Genomic DNA, 20,265 nt, shown 5'->3' with positions numbered 1-20,265 from the left:
TCCATATTATCCATTAATTGAAAATTTTCAAGTTTTTCTAATCTACAAAAACAGTTGATTTCAATGGTTGTCTGTTCAAATTTTGAATTTTTAATTTCTATGATCAAATTTTAATTTGAGATATAAAAAAATTATAAATTTAAGTAGTTTTTGACTTAAAAAATGATCCCATGAGTTTGGATTGAATAAAACCAAAAAGTTTACTTTTCTGGGTTACAACCAAAAGTATTAATGCACATTTTTATTATTTATTGTTCTATTTGTGAAATTATGAAGTGTGAATGCTACATTTTCTTTTCCTGGCTAGACCTTATCATGAATCAATGATCATGTGACAAAAATGCAAATTAGTAGTTCTTTTTCACTTTGGGTTTGTTTAAAAGAAGGAAAGGAAAATTCTAAATTGTCAAAGTTTTTCCAGTAGTTTATTGGGTCAACAAAAGATTTCCAAGTCCTCTTTAACGCCATTGATGACAATGATACGTACCAAACCAAACCACTTACCTCACCTGTTTGCTTTTGCTTTAGGTGTAAGCCTGAACTGTTGACCAGCAAGCCTTCTTGGACTGTGAATAGGAGCGTTTACCAATCAAATTCCCACCGGTTTTCAAGTCTTCTTTTATTCTTTTCGATTTTAAAAAGTTTCTTCCACTACGATTTTCATGGTGCTTAGAATCATTGATGAGGGAAGGATAAAACATGTAGTTGCTGATTGATTGTGTATCTGATATTGTTCTTGAGATCAGCTTGTGGACAGCAAATGAATTGGTGAAGATACTCATTTCTATTCTCTTCATAATGATATCATCAGCTAAAAAGTTAACGAAAGGAATACCAGCTAGGAGACACAATGAGCAGACAATGGTGTTTTTCTATGTTTTTCAGTCCGACCCCTCTTCATTTTTTATGCTTACTAAAAATAAAAATAATAAAAATAATCTAATTCAAAATTTTAATAAAAATTATATATAAATTTTTTTTTAAATAACAAATTCAAGGACTTTTCCAAGCCTTGAGGACTCAATTTTCAACACCGGTGCATCAAATGTTTTTTCTTTTCACTGCCGAGCTTTGAATCCTGGGGACACTGACAGAAGACAACTGATTATCAACCTGCTGCTGGGGCCAGCTTCACATTGGAAGCACTGCTGTCATCCTCTGAACCTGAAGGCCTCGGGTAGATACCTCCGAAATTAATTTGTACAAATCAGCCTGTTGCTAGTAATAAGACAAAAAATTGACTTTTGTGTTAATTACTTTGTCCTGTTCCTATCGCCATTTCGCCAATGTGAAAGAGCAACTAGCTTGATCTGAATAGATAAGAAGATGAGTGGTGTTGGATTTAGTTCATTGACCTTTCTCAGGATGACTGTACACTCCGGAGGAGTGGCTTTGAATGTTTCCTTGTTAAAGTTAACCCGTTTATGGAAACAAAATCCCCTTGTCCGAAGAGGATATTGGTAAATTATTGTGATGAATACCAGAAAAAAAAATTATGGATCGACCAGCTCCAAATTTCTAGCTTGGCAATTCACAAGATTCTCTCCTCACAAGCATGGTGTCCCATGAGAATGGTCACATGCTCGATAGTGAAATCCAACTTCCCCGCATTGATGTGCAAAAAGAAAAAACGGTGATTACTTGTTTTTTCATCTAATTACTTGGAAGAAAAAGCAACGCAGCCAATAATCTTTGGCGATTCACTGACCATATCTTTTCCAATGAAAAAAGGTATTGAAAAGTAAAACAAATGCATTCCAGGATAGATTCAACTATCTGCCAAAGACTCGACCCACCACCAAAACCAATATCAATATTCTAATATGGCGTGCTCCACTTTCTGTGTAACATGAATAAGACAAAAGCATTCCCTCGCATTATCTCCAATAAGAACCAGCCACCTACCAGCATGGTTTTCTTACACAAACTCTAGAAAGATATTTTTAAATACAGGAGCCATCTTTTTTTAAGGGAAAGGAAGAAGAGAAGAAGTATCAAGTCGTAGGATAATCTAAAGTAAAAATAAAAAATAGAAATTAAAGGAAAAAAAAGAGGGAAACAGAAGATTTTTAGACTGAAGGAGGAGTTGGGTGACTTTCAATTTTCTTCATCTGAATCCCTTGGTTGTGTGTTTCATCTTCATCATGGTAAACATAAGCAAGCCCACCATGCCTTGTCAAATCCATACCAGCCATTTCGTCATCAGCTGAGATCCTCAGGAGACCAAATCTATGAAGAAAATAGAACAAAGTCCCCATTGTAGCACTCACCCACCCAACAATTACCAAAATCTGGATGATTTGAGCAGCAAAGAGCCTTCCTCCACCTCCCCTAAACAAACCATATCGAACAGGCCTGGTGGGATAAACTTCCCTGACATACTTTTCAGAAGCAAACAAACCTGTGAAAAGCACTCCCCAAGCACCACATCCACCATGCAATTGAGCAGCCTCTAAAGGATCATCAAACTTGACTTTCTCAGCCAACTTGTTGCATCCAATCAAAACTAAAGCAGCCACGAACCCACAAATAACAGCAGCCCAGGGTTCAACTACAGAGCACCCTGAAGTGATAGCAGCCAAGCCACCAAGCAAACCATTACAAACATCAGTGACATTCCAATGACCTGTTAAAATCCTTTTCGTGAAAAGGGTAGTCAACGCCGCCGTGCATCCAGCTAAGGTGGTGGTCACCGCCGTTCTTCCCACAGCACTCCACTGCCCATAATAGCTCCCAGAAGTGTAAATACTCGAGATTTTGTTAAATGAACCGGGGTTGAACCCATACCAACCGAACCAAAGCATGAAAGTTCCAAGAACAACAAGGGTCGCACTATGACCACGCAAGGCAACTGATCTACCCGAATGGTCGAACCGGCCAATTCTTGGTCCTTCAATAAGTGCACCCCATAAACCGGCTACACCACCAACTATATGAACAACCCCTGAACCAGCAAAGTCAATAACCCCACTACCAAAGAGGAAGTCATCGGCTCGAAAAGAACTGGCCCAGCCATCAGCCGACCAAAACCAATGAGAAACAACAGGGTAAACAAAACCAGTTAAGAAAGACGAATATATCAGATAAGCAACGAATTGGGTTCTTTCAGCTATGGAGCCACTGGTGATCCCAGCAGCTGCAATAGCAAAAGCCCACTGATAAAGGAAGTTGCTGTAATCAAACAAAGAAGAAGGAATAGATCTTAAGACGAAGTTGTGGCGACCAATGAAGCCATTAGAAGGGGAACCAAAGGCAAAGGCAAAGCCGAAAAGGTAGTAAAAGAGGCCACCAGTAGCAGCGTCGAGGACATTGGTAAGCATGATGTTCATGGTGTTTTTGGAACGGACTGAACCAGCACAAAGCATGGCAAAGCCAAGTTGCATGGCGAAAACAAGGTAGGCAGAGAAGAGAAGGTAAGTGTTGTCAACAGCAAAAGAAGCATCAGTGAACTTGTTGCATATGTAGTCGGCTGCGGCGGTGGCGTTGGGGCCTAAAAGCGGCGCTAGGTCCGCTGAACAAGTAGCCATGGCCTAAAAAAACCCCCAAGAAACGAAGTAAATGAGAGGAAATAAGAGGAAAGGAAAGACAGTTACAGGCAGAACCAAGAAGAGCAGAAGATGTTTATATAGATAGATGACTTTGGGAAAAAGGAAGATTTTTCATTCACAGTTTTTTGTGGTTCGGGCCCAGGGTCTTTTGCTTTTGGTTTTATTTAGATTTCTATAAAATATATAATAATTATTATAATAGTCCTATTTTATTTTATTTTTCATAAATATGGGACCATATAAAATATTCTTTTATTTTTTTTGGTTTATTGAATATTTTGTGTGGACTTGTTTAATGTGAGAATTTGTTTTGACTATAAAATTTTAAAATAAAAAATAAAAGAAAGGAAGAATTAGAGCTTATAGGGAAATTTATTTAGGCAGTAAAATCCTATCATTTTATAGTAGTTTTTCAAGAATTGAAGATTTATATTATATTTTGGGTAAATGCCAGACATATTTTCCTTTCATTTCAAGTGATTGCCAAATTTAGAAGGTTAATTCTAATTTATTTTTAGTTTTAATTTTGAGTGGTTGTTTATGGTATTGGTAAAACATTCTATGACTTTTGTGCTCAAAAAAAAAAAAAAAAAACCATAATAAAATGATGTACACCTTTTACAATTTGCAAGGTTGGGAGTTGGGAAATTATTCAATGAGTAAATTCCTTTTAGATGGCAGGTAAGGTTTAAAGATGGATAATTTATTCATTTTCTCATATATATATATAACTTTAAAATTATATTCAATAATCATTTAAGTTTAATATTTTATTACAATTAATTAAATTATTAATTTTTTATTTTAATTCAATTAAATTTTTAAATAAATAAAATCAAATAATTTGATAAAATTTAATCAATTAATTCTCGAATTATAATTAATTAATTTCTTAAAAAAATCTAATAATATTTTTTAAAATCCGTTTGTAAAATTTAATTTTACAAGAAATGGGGTATTAGATAATTTTTTATTTTTTATTATTATGTTACTAAATTTGTATACATTTTGTTGGATGTTTAGAATAGAATTGTAAAATTAAAATATACTTCTTAGATCAAGAAAATTACACAAAAAGGAAGAAAGCTAAGGGGTTGCTTTCTCACATATTTTCCTTGATTGACTAAAATGGAAGAAAGGGATGCTAGAAAATTTTAAAACCTCTCAATAACTCTTGTGGTGGTAATTTTAGGATGTTAAATATTGACCCTAATAATGGCTAAATGCAACATCCATATCCCTTGAAAGAGAAAAACAATTATCTCAATTTCTCCTTATAAACCACCGTGACTGACCGTTATGGTAGGATTGCTTATTAAAGTATTGTTTGTTGCAATAAAATAATGCAAATTATTAAAATTAAAGATTTAATAATTACTAACGGATTATACAATTATTGACAATGACATATTTTCTAAAATTGATTATTATAGGATTAATGCCACATGGAATGTGACATAGTTGGACAGTCCACTACGGTAGGAGGGCAACTCTTGCAAAGCATATCTTAATATAATATTGGTACTGATTTTTTGATTTTTTTTTACTAAGTAATTGATTCAATTGATTAAGATTTATTTTTTTTGATAAAAAAATTTTGAATTTAAATTCTGTTGATAATAATTTATTGAGATTATTTTAATTATATAACTTGTAATCACTTATTTTAAACTGTCAAATATGATATATCTTAATAATCCATTTATTTCAAAATTTTTCTACTAATATATATATATATATATATATACATATAAAATGAGAGTTGATGCAAGCATTAAGGTTTAATATCAACTTTGGCACCAAGATTTAGCATCAAGTTGTAATATATTTAAAGAATATTTTATATTAGATTTTCCCTAAAATAAAAAAAAATAAAAATTATGATCTTTTTACCTCTTTAAATAAAGAGTATTTGTTGGCATGACATTTAAATTACACAATCAAATTGTATTTTTTGTAGTGATGATTTTTATTCATTGAAATTAAAATTTCATCATACCAGATTTTATAATTGTTAATCAAATTATAATTTTATATTTATCCGAATCTAATGGATAAGATAAATTGAAAATGTATTTTATAAATATATAATTCTTTTGAATATATTAATTATTTTTTTATTTTAGGATCAGATTTTTTCAACAATTTATAATTTCTAATAAGCCTTTTAATCGGATTCGAAGTCAAAGATTACTGAGATTAATTTTTATTATTAAAATTAAAATTTTAATATTTTATTAAAAAATTATATAACTGTTGATCAATTAAAGTATTAATTTATTCCTCATCTAATACTCGATTAATGAGGGATTAAAGCATTCAAATTTGACCGTTGAACCGTACAATGACAGCCAATTAGCTGACCAATGACAAAGAACGGTAATTAAATTCAAAATTTCCATGAATAATCAAATCAACCAAGCTAATACTTTGGATTTCTCCAGGCCACGTCATGTTGGCGTACACAAAACAAGATACGGAATTTCTTATTGCCCCCGTTGAATTTTCTACGGCTACACAAATGATAATTAAATAATCAAATTGTTGCTTATTGCAATCTCAAAAGTAGGGCATTGACATGAACCATGAATTTTTTTCATCGTATGAAAATGATATTTATCTCTATTTTTTTTTATAATGCCATTGAAATATTTTCATAAAAATCGAATCATGATTGACAAAAAAAATATTTATTTTATTACCAACTCAACTAATTTGGTAGATATTTACGTGTGATTTGTGGCCTTAATAAATATTATCTATTAAATTCAGAATATATTATTGAAAAAGAATATTCTAAAAAAGAAGTTGAAATCTTGCACGAAATATGTATGAAGAAATGACAATGGTCCATCGTCATGCTTGGTTTTATTTTATGAAAGTCAATGATTCAGTTATGACGAAATTAAATCCCTCTCCTGAGATTTAAGCTATTTGAAAATTAATTCAAAGTCAACCAATCATAAAAATCTACAATATTGAAATTCAGGATGCAGGATATCCAGCTAAAAGCATGCACTAATGAAATGGATTCACATTCAAGTTTGAAAAAAAAAAAATGAAAAAGCAATGAATGTCAACTGGATAACACAGACACCAAATCTGGGTCCCTGATGAACACCCAGATTCCATAGCTGGACGATCTGGTTTTTCACGTTCATATGGATCTTAACATGACAATATCAAAGTAAACTCAAGCACCCAATGAGATCTTGAAAGTGCCATTTTCATATTATCAATGTGCATGCAAGGAAGATGTTAATGCAAGCAAGATCTATTGAATATTTCAAAACTTTCGTCTTTAAGACTAAATGTTGCTTCGACTCTTCACATATCCAATGTACATTGGTATGATACTCTCCAAATATATGAAAAAGTTTGAAAAATTTGTGCGTAATCATGTCAGACACATACCCATATCCGACAACCATTGCAGGTTAATAAATATAGGCAGAGCAACGAGAATAACTTTCGCTGTTATGATATTGAATGAATATTCGGGTGGAGCCAACTTCAACTTGCTGCTAAAGGAAATAAACCGGATTGGGAAATAGGAGAGCCTAGGATAAGTCATCTAGTTACTGTCTCCCTTCGAATTTTTTCTTCTGCTTTCTACGTTGGTCACGCAAACCTAGAGCAGAAATAACAAAGAAGCTTAGAACATTCCCTTAAAAGAGAAGTGTGCTGAGTGAATATAGACGAAAGACAAGGAATGAATATTACGTTTCTTCTCCTCCTTTCTCTTTTTCCTCAAACTCTCCACATTTCTTCGTTTTTCTGCCATCTCTTTTACACCCATGTGCACCTGAGGAAGAGAGAGAGAGAGTTCATCCTTAGACTAAATATGGACCAGCTATATTTACTCAATCATAAACTTGATAAACAATTGAACACAACAGCATGCTTGTAGGTAATTCATTATCATCCTAATTAATTGGACTGGACTGGATCTTTGCATCTATCATGGTTTCAAACATGTGAAAAACATGTCAGGGGCTAGATATGATGGATTCCCATGTCAGCCATTTGATTTGCACATAGGCGTGAACATAAATCCACTCTGTTAACAGAAGGTTTCCAAGCTTCCATCGAAAGAACAAAATTAGGTAAATAAGTGTAAATTAAACATTCAATTTACTACCTCATGACCAGCATTTCGAAGTGCCTGGAGTGGTTCCACACAATCTTGACCAATAACCACCAACTTCCTTTTCTTGTTTTCACCTGAACCCAAGTTGCCACCTCCATTTTGCTTAGCCAATTCTTCAAATTGATGTTGTAAAAGATGAGTAACACCAGCCTGGAAAAAGAGTAATATAAGCAGATGAAATTGAATACAATTAGTTGTCTAATCCAATCATAATTTAGAAGAAAATGCATTCGGAAAGTGAATTCCACCATGATGTTTTTACTGAAACTTCCAATTAGTAACCAACTAAAGTGTGCACATTGGAACAGCAAAACTCAAGAGATCAGAAAGGCTCTTGCAAAATTATTTAGGAAATAAAGACCAGAAAAAAACTCACTGCAGCTGGATAGCGATGCGAAAATGTTTTTGGACGCAATGGTTGTGAAAGCAACGAATTGAGCTCCTGCACCAAAAAAAAAAAAAAGAAAAATAAGGGGTGAAGTCAGGCATCAAAAAAAGAAACAAGGTGAAGTCATAAAGTAAAGTGCATTTCATGGAATGAATTCCAAAGAAAGATTATTTATCGATTATCGAAGTGCTTTAACAGTAACAGTTCAAAGGTTTAGTACAATAATTATTTATTCATAGCAAGTTAGAACCTGCTGTAACTTCTTTAAGTGAATGGAGCTGGCTTTCTTTTGCTTGAAAATTTTCACTCTTTCCTCCTCACTGTCATAATTCTCCACTACTAATTCTAAAGATTCGGCACTCCGTTCCAACCAGCTTTTGTTTGCCCTTTCCTACAGCAAACAAAATAAGTTTGAGAATGACCAACAAAAAGTAAAATTAAAATGGGAAAAGTACCAATTCAAAGAGAACTAAACCAAGGAATAGGAAATAGAAAGAAGAGAAAAAGAAAGAAATAAGCAAACATCCAGCTACAAACATTTCAAGAAAGACATTATCCAGGCAGATACAAAGGATAAGTCCAACCAAACCCACACACCATGCTGTAATGGCTTGTAAAATTGCTAAATTATTAAAATTTATATACCTGGGAATCCTTTCTTGAGATCTTGTCTATTTGGCATGCTAGAGATAGACGCTTCATGACCTCTGGCAAGTATGAGTTCTCTAAAGGAAATTGTTTGATGCTTTCCTGCATATGAAGCCAATGCACTTGTAAAGCATGTAAGCCAACTACAAAATGCTAAATTTGATTTAAGAACTAGGAAGAGTAATTACTTGTTCAAAGTAGAAAATACTATAAGAATCTAGTTAGGTAAACACTTGATCAGTATTTGTAATTTCCTTTTCTATGACAAGTTAACAAGTTGGGGAAGGTTTAAAGAAGAATGGGAACATTTCCTTCAAAACAAGTACCTTAGCAAATGATTTGCACAGAGAGGCAAACTTTGAGGAATCATTTGGAGAGATAAGAGCAATGCTGCACCCGTCAGAAGAGGCTCTAGCAGTTCTTCCACTTCTATGGACATAAACCTAAAGCCAAAGAATAATAATCAAAATATAGCTATAAAGACCAGAAGAATATTAACAAAAACTTGTTAAAGGCATCCAATCTTGACCTACTTCTGCTGAATGAGGAAGTTGATAGTGGACAACAGTTCTAACACCAGGAATATCAAGGCCCCTTGCTGCAACATCAGTGGCAACAAGAATACCATGTTCATTTGCACGAAAACGGTCAATGGCCTGCATCGAAAAGAGAACCAACCAAGCCAAAAAAAAAAAAAAAAAGGAAAAAAATTTGGTTATTATATCAACCATTGTCAATAACGCTGCAAGAAAGTTATAGAAGGGGAGACAGATCCCTCATCGCAAAGAGTTGAGCATGCAACAGAACAACCAATCTTTAGACCAGGCTATGTACAAAGAAGTGCATAATTATTATAAACACAGTCAAGGGAAAACAAACCTTCAAGCGAGCTCGCTGCTGCATCTGAGCATGTAGTGTTGAAACATTGATGCCAAGGATGCGCAAGATGGAAGATATATGACGCAAAGCTGCAATTGATGTACAGAAAACTATCGTTCTCCCTTCTCCATGAATACTCAAAATATAATACAGATAGGAATCTTTATCTTCTTCCCTGCATCTGCAGAATTCATGATAAGAGTATTATTCTGCTAGACAAAGATGATATTATCATCCCATAAATGCAGACATATTACTCTAAGTTAGAAAGTTTCATCTTTCATCTTTAATTATATGAAAGTATAAGGAATGTTTGAATAATTTGGAAATTAACAAAGGTAATACCCACAAATTCTTTATCTTGTGAAAAAAAAAAAAATTTCATATATCATTTCGTCATATATGATAAGAGCATATGTTATGATAAGTGATAATTCATTAAAAGAAAAAAAATAAAGGAGGTAGAGAAAAGAAAATGCAAGCAGAAGATACTGTCCCAAAAATGAATGATTAAACATTTCAAGGTCTTCGCAACATACATTTTAGTAAAAACAAAAACTGGAAAAGCCAAGGAAGGAATTAAGGTTTGAGGGGTAATGTACTCTCAAATTCAGTCAGCTTTTTTAGATACATAGCAAACAATTCATGCTAGAAAATTCTAATGATAAAATTTAAGCTTTAAATATCATGCTGCAAAATGATTAAATTGGTAAGCAAACTTATGTTGTGAGTACGAGAGTTTTTTTTTTTTTTTGGCCAATGAGGAAAAGAGTTCAAGGTGCAAGCTAGCAAAAGAAAAGTAAAGAAATTACTCAATAAAAGATTCCTCAAGGTTCTTTGCTAAAATCGATGCATTTGTCAAATCAACAATGGCAGCATTGGGTCTCATTCCTGCTCGCTCAGATAGAATTTCAATAGAATTCAGCCCCTCAGCAGATTGCTTGGATTTTAATGAACCACACTTTAGCTTCTTGCGAAAATCAGCAGAAAGTGCTAGAGTTGCAGAAAATACAAATGTTTGTCTTTTTTTTCTTGATAAGCTTGAAACTGTAACACAATTCTGTGTGTTCTGAGATTGTCCTCCAGTAACACCACCAGTCATAGGGAGCATTTCAATTATTGACTGTAACTCACGAAAATGTCCTACTTCAACCATTCGATCAGCCTCATCCAGCACAAAGAAAGACAATGAATGTAACTGCCAAGATAAAATTATGAGTGAAATGGTGCTTATTTTTTACCAACTCACATCCCAAAAACAAAACACTTAAAAACAAATTCAGTTGCTTTGAGTGATAATATTTCACTCCTAACCTCAACAAGATGTTTTTCTCCCTCTGAGATAAGCTCCCATAATCTCCCTGGAGTTCCAACAATTATCTCAGGCCTTGTTTTTAATAGACGTTCCTGCTTCTCTGCTGACATGCCACCAACAATAGGAACCACTCTAACATTGATATCCTTGGAAAATTCCTTAAGATGATTGGTAACCTAGAAAATGGAAATAAAATGTCCAATAATCCTTAAACTTCAACTTGATTGAGTAAAATAGGAACACAATAACATCTTAACATTCTCCAAGGACACTTTTTTCATCAAAATCAAGGTTAAGTGTAGCATTTTGATGATTACAATTGTTGATAAAGAAGCCGAAGCAACTTCAAACACAATTCTTCTTATTAAATTTACAATTATGCTTCATGTACTTAAAAGTTCAAACAACATATATAGAAGTTTTTTAAAGTTTTCAACCAACAACATGCAGGATATTTCTCAACTATGATAACTCATTAAAACAATATATGGAGTTAAAGACCCAAAAAGTTTAACAATGCTCCTAAGGCTTCTGCACAATAAAAGCAATAAGGAAATATGGGAAAAAAAAGTAAGGCCTTTAAGGTCCACGGTCCAGATCTAGAAAGCTTTAGCTTGGGGTTTTAAAGACTAGATAAAATATTATTTATTCTTATCCAAACACGCAAGCAACTAAGATGGCCCTATGTGGTGTGAAAAGGCTTAGTGTGTTGTGCTGAGTGGGCAACTCAGATAACTGACAAAAGCAACAATAAGACAATTATGAATACCTGGAGTGCAAGTTCTCTAGTAGGAGTGATGATAAGAGCTCGTAAAACACCTTTTGGAGCATACTTTCCTGCTTCCCCCCCCTTCTGCTCAAGCAAGTTTGCATCTTTTTCCTGTTCTTCTAACAGACGTTGGAAAATGGGTAGGCCAAAGGCTAGTGTTTTCCCAGATCCCGTCTCAGCAGCACCAATAACATCCTATCCCATAAACAAATTACCATCACTGTGAAAGAGATATCATCATTGACCATGAAAATCTTCCAGGAACAAAGCCAGGAATTGTGTTTGTGGGGGCCTCTCTCTCTCTCTCTATATATATATATATGTATATATATATATATATATATATATATTAAAATTGCAAACAATGTATAAATTTATTTTAAAGAAAAATGTTTTCAAATATTATAATTCATATCGCATATATAAAAGAATTTTAATAAGAATAAAAGGTTCAATGTCAAAAAAAAAAAAAAAATCTAGTCTAACTAAAATAATTTAAACAAAAATAGGATTATTTCATAAAAAAGCATAAGATTACGTAACTTTGAAAAAAGTTAGAGGATTTAAACGCACAATTTGTATTGATATTGTAGTGATTGAATTTCCTTTAATTATTTTTCCATTACGAACAAAGAATGAAAATTATTAATAAAATAAATAGTGTCAATGTTTCTTTTTGATTTATTGAAAACGAAAATAGAAGGAATTAAAATAATAATAATAAATGAGGGTTAAACTAAAAGTATTTAAAATTTACCAAATCAAAGGAGACAAACCTTTCCTTGATGAGCTGCAGCAGGAATACAAGCTCTCTGTATTGGAGTAGGTTCCTTGAACCCAAGCCGAGATATTGATTTCATAAGCAGAGGGTGAAGTCTCAACGCATTCCATGCATAAAATTCAGAGTAAGCTTCAGCTTCATTAAGCATCTCTTCTTCCTCATTGTCTTTGCTGTCACTAACTGCAAATCCAGTAATAAGATTATGATTTGATCACAGGATATTCCATTATATTGAACATTAATATAGAAATCAACAAAAGGCCCAATCATTTTTGACATATTACACATGGAAGTGAGAAACTAGTCTAAACCACACCAGTGGCACATCAACTTATTACTGTCAAAAAAGCTTGTGAAGGGATCAAATTGAGTTGAATTAAGCTTATGTTGTTACACACAAGCAAAACGGGCTTAAAAGTAGAAACTGCCTGTTAATTAAAACAGTCTTTACCAAATAATACACTGACTAGTATAATCAGCATATCAAAATCAAAATACATAAAGCACTAACCAGTTGCAGACTCCCCTTCTTGTTGAGCTGTCTTTGCCTTTTTCTTCTTACTCTTCTTTTTCTTTTTTTGGTCCTTCACATTCTTCTTGTCTGCCATTCTCTCTGCAGGTTCAGCTTCAACATCTCCACCAGAGCCCTCAGTGGCTTCGTTAAGTTTTTGTTTTTTAGATTTTGACTTTTTATTAGATATTTCCTTCTTAGGTCCAGGTACGTCTAAACCATAATCAGCTTCATCAATCTCTTCAAGGGAAAGAAAGCCTGCGCTCAATATAATCAACAAGAATTATGATCTAGGAACAAGCTCGAACCCTCCAAAGTCCAACTGTAAACCTTAGCACAATTTAGCTCCAAGAAAACATTTTAGGCAACACAAACCCTTCCAAATACTTAGTTAACTTTGTACAAATCATTATCTTGAAATATAAGAAAACTATTACATTCTCTCTTTACTAACCTTATTTCATCATTGTTTCACAGTAACCAACATAACAGCCACAGATGTGACCAACACTTTGCAATGGCTTTTCTACACAACCAAAAGAGATTAGACCGATGCTCAGAACTGGAAGCCTCAAGATTATCAAATTCATACCTATATACCCAAAATTCCTAAACACCCAACACTCTACTTGGTACTTAGGTTCTTCAAAATTGTGACACAAGTAAACAAATTAATGAATGAATAACAAAAAGTAATCCTAAATGACACTCTTGAGTAACTTAGTTTAGATTTCTAAAGTCGAATTCATCAAAAAGCAACAAGTTAGAACTAAACAGGCGATATAAACTCCAGCAGCTAAAACCAAATAAACAAAACATCCCTTCAGCTCTAAGGCCAATGTCAAGTCAATAGAAAACGAAAAAACGAAAAAAAAAAAAAAGATTTCTCCTTGAAAACCCAGCAGCATACCATCTAACTTGAAACAATTCAAATAAAAAGGAATCTAACTAATATAATAACCAAGTTCTAAAATTTAGCACATAAAAGATTAATTTTAACAAAAAATAAAGATGGGATCTTGTTCTTTTATAAGGCTAACCTCCATCGAGGTCCCCAGAGCCAATGAAGAGAGAAAAAGAGTCATCTTCTTCTTTGTCGGGAAGAGAAGAGTTCCAAGGGAGTGACTCGAGTCGTTCAGCTTCCGGGTCATGTTTTGTTCTCTTTCTCTTTTGCTTTTTCTTCTTTGAAAGCGAAACCAATTCTTTTTCTCCTTCTTGTTGAGGCGCTGACAGGGCGGCCATGGCTGTGAAGCTCTTCCTTTGTCTACTGAAGAAACGGCAAAAAAAGAGAGACTCTGCGTTGTTTAAGGTTTTGGTTTTTCTATAGATCGTTTTATGACATATGCTGTGCCGTTTCACTGTATTTTTACCTTTTATAGTCTAGCACTCTAACCTCGCTCCCCCACCAAAATCTAAGAACAACCCAAAACCGGTAATCCTATAAATATCCATAAAAATATCTTATCTCCAAATCCTAATGCCCTCATTTCTTCTATCCAAATCCTTCCTTCATTTGAATCGTAAATCCTCTCTCTTTCACCACTTTTCCATGTCTACTCTCCCCACCAAGACCCGCCTCCGCGGCGTCGTTTTCGACATGGACGGTACTCTCACCGTCCCCGTCATCGACTTCGCCGCTATGTACAAGTCTGTCCTCGGAAACGACGAGTACATGAGGATCAAAGCTGAAAACCCGTCTGGGATTGATATTTTGCACCACATTGAGAATTGGTGTCCCGATAAGCAGAAAAAAGCTTATCAGATTATTGCTGATTTCGAAAAGCAGGGCCTTGCTCGCCTCCAAATTATGCCTGGTTAGTACTTAGTTTCTGATTGCTGGGAATGCGAAAGGGAATTGTTCAAAAGAAAAGGGTTGATTTGGATTTTCAAAGCATGCTACTTTTTTCTAATTATTATATGATTTTTGTTTCATGTTTTGAACCTAAGGCATTCAAGTTTTAGTTTGAAATGATAGGATTAAACAGGATTAAAATGTAAAGATCCTCATTTGAAGAGGGAATCAGCTGAGTGGTTTCTGTGTTTTATGGTTTCATTGAAGTGATTGGTTTCTATTATAAAGCATCGCTATTTGTCCATTTTTATTCGGAAACTGTAGCTCTTTTTGGGCTAAGATTATCGTTATCTAGCTACTTCTTATGCTTTTCATTTGGGCAAATTTGGTTGTATTTCATGGTTTCACAATAGTTTCAACTTTTAAGCTAGCAGAACCTGGGGCATAGCCAACTGGTTCACGCTGCTCCCTTAGGAGGTTGACTCTTGCAAGACTGGGTTCGATTCCAACACTTGCAATTCTCCTTCCTTGATCCTTTAGGCTGCTGCTTCTCTTGTACCAAAGAAAAATAGTTTCAAGGTAGCATACTTTTGGGAGTATATTTCTGGAACTTCAATGCCAATCTTCGGCTTGGTGTTTTCCTTTGGTTTTTTTTTTTTTTTTTGACTCTCCCTTTTGAGTTGATATGGAGGAAGTTTAATTTAAATTTAGCGACGCCTCTCTCTTTCAGCTACATAGGACTTCATTTCTTTGCCATTTCCAATGCTAATCAATTTAAGTTTTAACATTTGGTTGATAATGGTGCAGGAGCAGCACAACTTTGTGGTTTTCTTGATGCAAAGAAAATAAGGTCAAGTTCCATCATGCCTTAGCTTTTTCTTCTAATACTTATTCAGTTAATAGTTTTTCAGTTAACTATCTAAGACACAGTGTAGATGGCTGCAGGCATAATAGGTTATTGCCTCACAACAGATCACTGAGTTTCCAGATATTTTCCATGCGGTAGCTTGACTTTTGGCTGATTTTATGTCTAGTTACTATAGCTATATTACTTAATACTTATTACTAGTAGCAGATTGTTTTGTTAAGTTTAATTTTACTGTCTCTAACCATTTAATGTACCAGCTAAATGACGTTGGCATGCTAATTGCTTACTCCTAGCAGTACTTAAAATTTGGATCTGTCAGTTGCTTTTTCTTTCAAATCTACTACATGAAACTCTAAATATTTCTGGCCGTGTTTTGTTAACTAAACTTTTTTTCATGAGTTTTTTTTTTGTCACTTTTTTTCATGAGTTTTTAGATGCTAACACTAATTGCTTCCATGTTGCTTCAGAAGGGGACTAATCACTCGGAATGTCAAAGAATCAGTTGATCTGTTTCATCAACGATTTGGAGTAAGATATTTGAAGCGTAAACTGAACTATTCTAGACATTTTGTTCAATTGGGAGATTGAAATCTTTCTAACATGTGTTTTTTCAGATGATGTTTTCTCCAGCACTTAGCCGGGAGTTTCGTCCTTATAAACCAGACCCTGCTCCTCTGCTGCATATCTGTTTGACTTGGGAAGTTCAACCAAATGAAGTCATGATGGTTGGTGATAGTCTTAAAGATGATGTGAGTGTTTTTTCCAAAGCAACAATAATAAACAGAGAACAAAAAATGATGATGTAGCTCATTCATCATCTTCATGGCTACTATTTAGCTTTTGCATTTGTTTGAATTTTTGTTGTGGTTGTGTCGGAAGCAATATGATGATTAGGCGCCTTTAGCGAATATGCCTTTGATATGATATTTATTTGTTACAAATTATAAACCTTAGGAGGGAGAAAAGTAAAACAAGTACATCTTGGAACATTCAAGTTTACATGGTGGTTGGATGCCCAACTTGTTATATTTACCATTTTAATCTATGACTGTGTCACATGAACTCTGATTAGCTATTATCATATGTATTTGCAGGTAGCTTGTGGGAAACAAGCAGGAGCACTGACATGCTTGCTTGATGAAAAGGGGAGGTATGGCCCTCATGATTTTGCCAAATTGGATCTAACTCCAGATTTCAAGGTGTCTTCCCTAAATGAAGTGTACTCCCTTCTGGAATCCAATTTTGACCTAACACCCTGATTTCTAAATCCATGGTTGACAAATGGTTTGGCACTGAATGGAGCTTCAGATAGTTGAGCTTTGTCCAGTCAAGATCCTACGGTAGATAATTTCTGTGATATTTTTTTCTCGTTGTTCCGAAAGAAAGATTTTAACAGTTGAGGAACAACTGAAATGTAGAAAGCAGTTATTGTCCTGGTTTTGTAGGTGTATTTGTTGTAGATACAATGATGATTTTCTTGATTTCATGATGCAGTGGAAATTAATGGGAATTGGGATGAACACATTGTCGAGGGAATTTAATGAACAGAAGGTTTCTAGTTTATGCTTTTTCTCTTCTTCCAGGAATGAGTTTTGGCCAGATGAATGTGACAATGAGATTTGACATATATATGTTTCTCATCACTTACTGATTACTGGATATTCTTTTTCAGTTCAACCAAAATGTTCATTTGTTTTCTGTTTCCCTAATAAGAGCCAAAAGCGAAAGATTTATTCTTTAAGACAACTCTTACTAGTGTTTTTTCTTCTTTGGAATTGATCAAATTCTGAACACGAGGGCTGCTTAATATATAACTAACTCTATGTGACTTCTAATATATGAATGACTTATGAAATAGATGTTCTAAATAGCAAATGGTGCTTAATTTGTATTTACTTTGATGGACTGATGGACATGCTTCTGGCATAGATAACTGCATACTTGGATGTTACCAGTCGCTTGCATTTCTCAATGGTCCTTTGGCAGCATGGAGGGAGGAATTCTCACTTATCAGTGTTGTATTTGATGATTAATCTTTAGTGGTACGACAAAAATCCCTCTCGATATGTTGCTAAAGGGAGCCGCCTCTCAATACTGTGATTGTTTTTCTTTAAGGGGGCATAAGGTCAGGAAAAATTCATGCATTTTTTTTTTTTTTTAAATTTTGTTATTGAATATTTGATTTTAACGATTCATTTAAAATAATTTGATTTAAAAAAAATGATAGATTTTTAACGATACCTAAAGTTTCAAAATAAAAAATTCACAATATTTGATTTAAGGTAATTTAATTTTGAGAGAAAGTAATAAATTTTCAATAATATTCAAAATCTCGAAATAAAAAATTTACCTCTATGTGGTATTTTAAGATTTTAAAAGAAAAAATTATATTAGTTTTAAATTTGATCTGAATAAAAAATTATAAAATAATCATTACTATTTTAAAAAAGTATATCTAAAAGTGACTATAAATTAATTATAGTGTTGCTAAAATTTTTTTTTTATATTGTAATTAATGAAGTTTGGCATAAAAAATGTTTTAAATAATCTTGGTCAATTTTTTTTAAGATTATTTAGATAGTCCCAAAAAATAAACACTAAAAATAGAGGTTGAACTTATAATTTTATTATTAATAATCATATACTCAAACCAATTGATCTACTCTAATTTTTTTATATTTTATCTCTTAAATTTTATAAATAATAAAAAATATTATTTAAGGTGTTTTTATTCAAAAATGTTGGTCCAAAAAATTGAAGGGCATTATTTACGCCTTAAATAATCTCTTTAAAAAAGCATTAAAGTATTAAAAGAAATGATCAAACCTATAATCTTATGATTAATAATCATATATTCTAATTAATTGAGCTACTCTAATTTTTGTATTTGACCAAAAAATACTTTAAATAATACTTTTTAAAAACATTAAAGGCCTAAAAAGAAAAAATCAAAGCTACAATCTTATAATTAATAATTATATGCTATAACCGATTGAATTATTTTATTTTTTTACATTTTATCTCTTAGATCTTATAAGTAATGAAAGTAATTATTTAAGACATTTTTAATCAAAATCGCTTTAAATAATACCCTTTAATTTTTTTAAATCCCCTCATATTTTTTTAATGTCATCTATTTAAGATGTTTTTAGACAAAAAAATACTTTAAATAATTTTTTTTAAAAAAATCAAATAGATTATTTATGACGTTTTTTTAATTAAAAATACTTTAAATAATTCTCAATATTTTTTTATTGATGATATTTTATAAATAAAAATAGTAATTAAATAAAATATTTATTTTTTTGTTATTAAACGCATCATTTGTTGTTTGAAATTTTATTATTAATAAAAATAATAAAAAATTACTATTATATATTTCAAAAAATTTATAATAATAATTCAAAAATTAATATATATGAATTCTCTCAACCAAACGAATAAATTTAAATATAGAATACCTTAAAAATAAAAAATAAAAATTGGATATCTTACTTTCTCAAAAATAATATATATTTTTTAATTAAAAATTTCATGAATCAAATATCCTTTAAAAAATTCAATTCTAAAATTAACTAAACTAAACCAAAAAAATCTAAGTTAATACCCCTAATCTGTTCCTTGAATAATTGAAATTCACCTCTTACCTTCGATTAAGTAAGCTCAGTGGCTAATCTTTTCATATTTACAAGGTTCCAACTTCCTTCCAATTGATGGCTTCACCTCACACGGCGTTGGCCCCCAAGTTATATCTAAACCAAGCTGCTACTTTGGCAGGCAAATGAAGTAATGGGGCCTTCTTTGTCATCGTTTGTGAGGCACATGGCCGCCCATATAGTCCTCAATTCTTTTATTCATATCTGTCTTCAAAAACCAAGTGAAGAACAGAACTATCCGATTGGCACTATCCATGATTAGATTTCAGCGACAAAACCAGCATTTTTTCATGTCATTTTTTTGTTTTTTTTGCTTTCTTCAACATTAACAAGTACCAGAAGAAACTATGCGATTTGCCACACCGCCGACAGTGCCCTTGAGGTCTCAATCTGAATAGAGCGTGGGATGCAAGCGCGCGTGTGCATCCCTTCTACATAAGTAGAGAAACCAACGGTTCATAGGAATCCCGAACAGGTTGTTTCACCTGTTGTCCCAATCATGTTAGCACTTCAATTAGATTTTGACCTAGAAAACAAGGGTTACTGAAAAGGGCACATTTTGGGAGGACAAATTTTATACATGAAAATTTTTTATAAAAATAATTTAATAAAATTTTTATAAAATATTAAATTAACAAATTAATAAAAATTAATAATATATATAAATATTTAAAATATTATTATAATTAAATTTTAATTGATAATTGTTTAATAATAAAAATTTTATAAATAATTTTACTAAAAATATATTAAAATTTTTAAAATTTTACATATTTAATTTATATAACATAAAATTTTAATTTAATTATTTTTAATAAAAAATTTTGCGAATTTCACTTTTAAAAAATATCTTATAAATATTTCCCATTTTAGAATGCAGGGCGCGTGATTCATTCATTTTATGACATGAGATGGGACCCCCAAATCAACCAAAAAAGAGCAACAAGAAAAACCAGTAAA

The 20,265-nt window shown here is 32.6% G+C and overlaps 3 protein-coding genes across 3 annotated transcripts; 1 reads left to right on the top strand and 2 right to left on the bottom strand.

The window, feature by feature from the left end:
* Nucleotides 1-1,734: 1,734 nt before the first annotated feature.
* LOC111306774 (ammonium transporter 1 member 1-like) lies at nucleotides 1,735-3,698 on the bottom strand. Its single transcript, XM_022904672.2, has one exon. It carries the CDS (start codon nucleotides 3,525-3,527, stop codon nucleotides 2,070-2,072), a length of 1,458 nt encoding a protein of 485 aa, XP_022760407.1. The 5' UTR covers nucleotides 3,528-3,698; the 3' UTR covers nucleotides 1,735-2,069.
* A 3,108-nt stretch (nucleotides 3,699-6,806) lies between these two features.
* Nucleotides 6,807-14,231, bottom strand: LOC111306772 (P-loop containing nucleoside triphosphate hydrolases superfamily protein). The gene is made up of 15 exons (XM_022904670.2): nucleotides 14,030-14,231; nucleotides 12,990-13,247; nucleotides 12,474-12,658; nucleotides 11,698-11,892; nucleotides 10,928-11,104; nucleotides 10,426-10,811; nucleotides 9,614-9,794; nucleotides 9,268-9,390; nucleotides 9,061-9,177; nucleotides 8,732-8,836; nucleotides 8,337-8,477; nucleotides 8,075-8,140; nucleotides 7,690-7,848; nucleotides 7,272-7,353; nucleotides 6,807-7,179 (listed from the first exon to the last, which is right to left on the bottom strand). Exons 1-15 carry the CDS (start codon nucleotides 14,229-14,231, stop codon nucleotides 7,127-7,129), a joined length of 2,430 nt encoding a protein of 809 aa, XP_022760405.2. The 3' UTR covers nucleotides 6,807-7,126.
* Nucleotides 14,232-14,466: 235 nt separating this feature from the next.
* Nucleotides 14,467-17,288, top strand: LOC111306773 (haloacid dehalogenase-like hydrolase domain-containing protein At2g33255). The gene is made up of 5 exons (XM_022904671.2): nucleotides 14,467-14,803; nucleotides 15,589-15,631; nucleotides 16,117-16,177; nucleotides 16,264-16,398; nucleotides 16,744-17,288. The coding sequence occupies exons 1-5, from the start codon at nucleotides 14,467-14,469 to the stop codon at nucleotides 16,906-16,908; spliced, it is 741 nt and encodes a 246-aa protein (XP_022760406.1). The 3' UTR covers nucleotides 16,909-17,288.
* The last annotated feature ends 2,977 nt before the right edge of the window (nucleotides 17,289-20,265 follow it).

This window comes from Durio zibethinus, chromosome 22 (genome assembly GCF_047325235.1).
Source record: "Durio zibethinus cultivar Kanyao isolate XHJ-2024 chromosome 22, ASM4732523v1, whole genome shotgun sequence".
NCBI lineage: Eukaryota > Viridiplantae > Streptophyta > Magnoliopsida > Malvales > Malvaceae > Durio > Durio zibethinus.
Note: the sequence above shows the minus strand (reverse complement) of the source record. Positions and strands in the feature narration are given on the sequence as shown.

Excerpts from the sequence above, each read along its gene's own strand:
- LOC111306774 (XM_022904672.2), bottom strand. The coding sequence starts at position 3,527 with ATGGCTACTTGTTCAGCGGACCTAGCGCCGCTTTTAGGCCCCAACGCC.
- LOC111306773 (XM_022904671.2), top strand. The coding sequence starts at position 14,467 with ATGCCCTCATTTCTTCTATCCAAATCCTTCCTTCATTTGAATCGTAAA. Across the intron at positions 14,804-15,588 it reads TCGCCTCCAAATTATGCCTG|GAGCAGCACAACTTTGTGGT; the intron begins GTTAGTACTTAG and ends ATAATGGTGCAG. Across the intron at positions 16,178-16,263 it reads TGTTTCATCAACGATTTGGA|ATGATGTTTTCTCCAGCACT; the intron begins GTAAGATATTTG and ends GTGTTTTTTCAG.
- LOC111306772 (XM_022904670.2), bottom strand. The coding sequence starts at position 14,231 with ATGGCCGCCCTGTCAGCGCCTCAACAAGAAGGAGAAAAAGAATTGGTT. Across the intron at positions 11,893-12,473 it reads CTGCAGCTCATCAAGGAAAG|GATGTTATTGGTGCTGCTGA; the intron begins GTTTGTCTCCTT and ends TTTATGGGATAG. Across the intron at positions 8,837-9,060 it reads TGTGCAAATCATTTGCTAAG|GAAAGCATCAAACAATTTCC; the intron begins GTACTTGTTTTG and ends CTTCATATGCAG.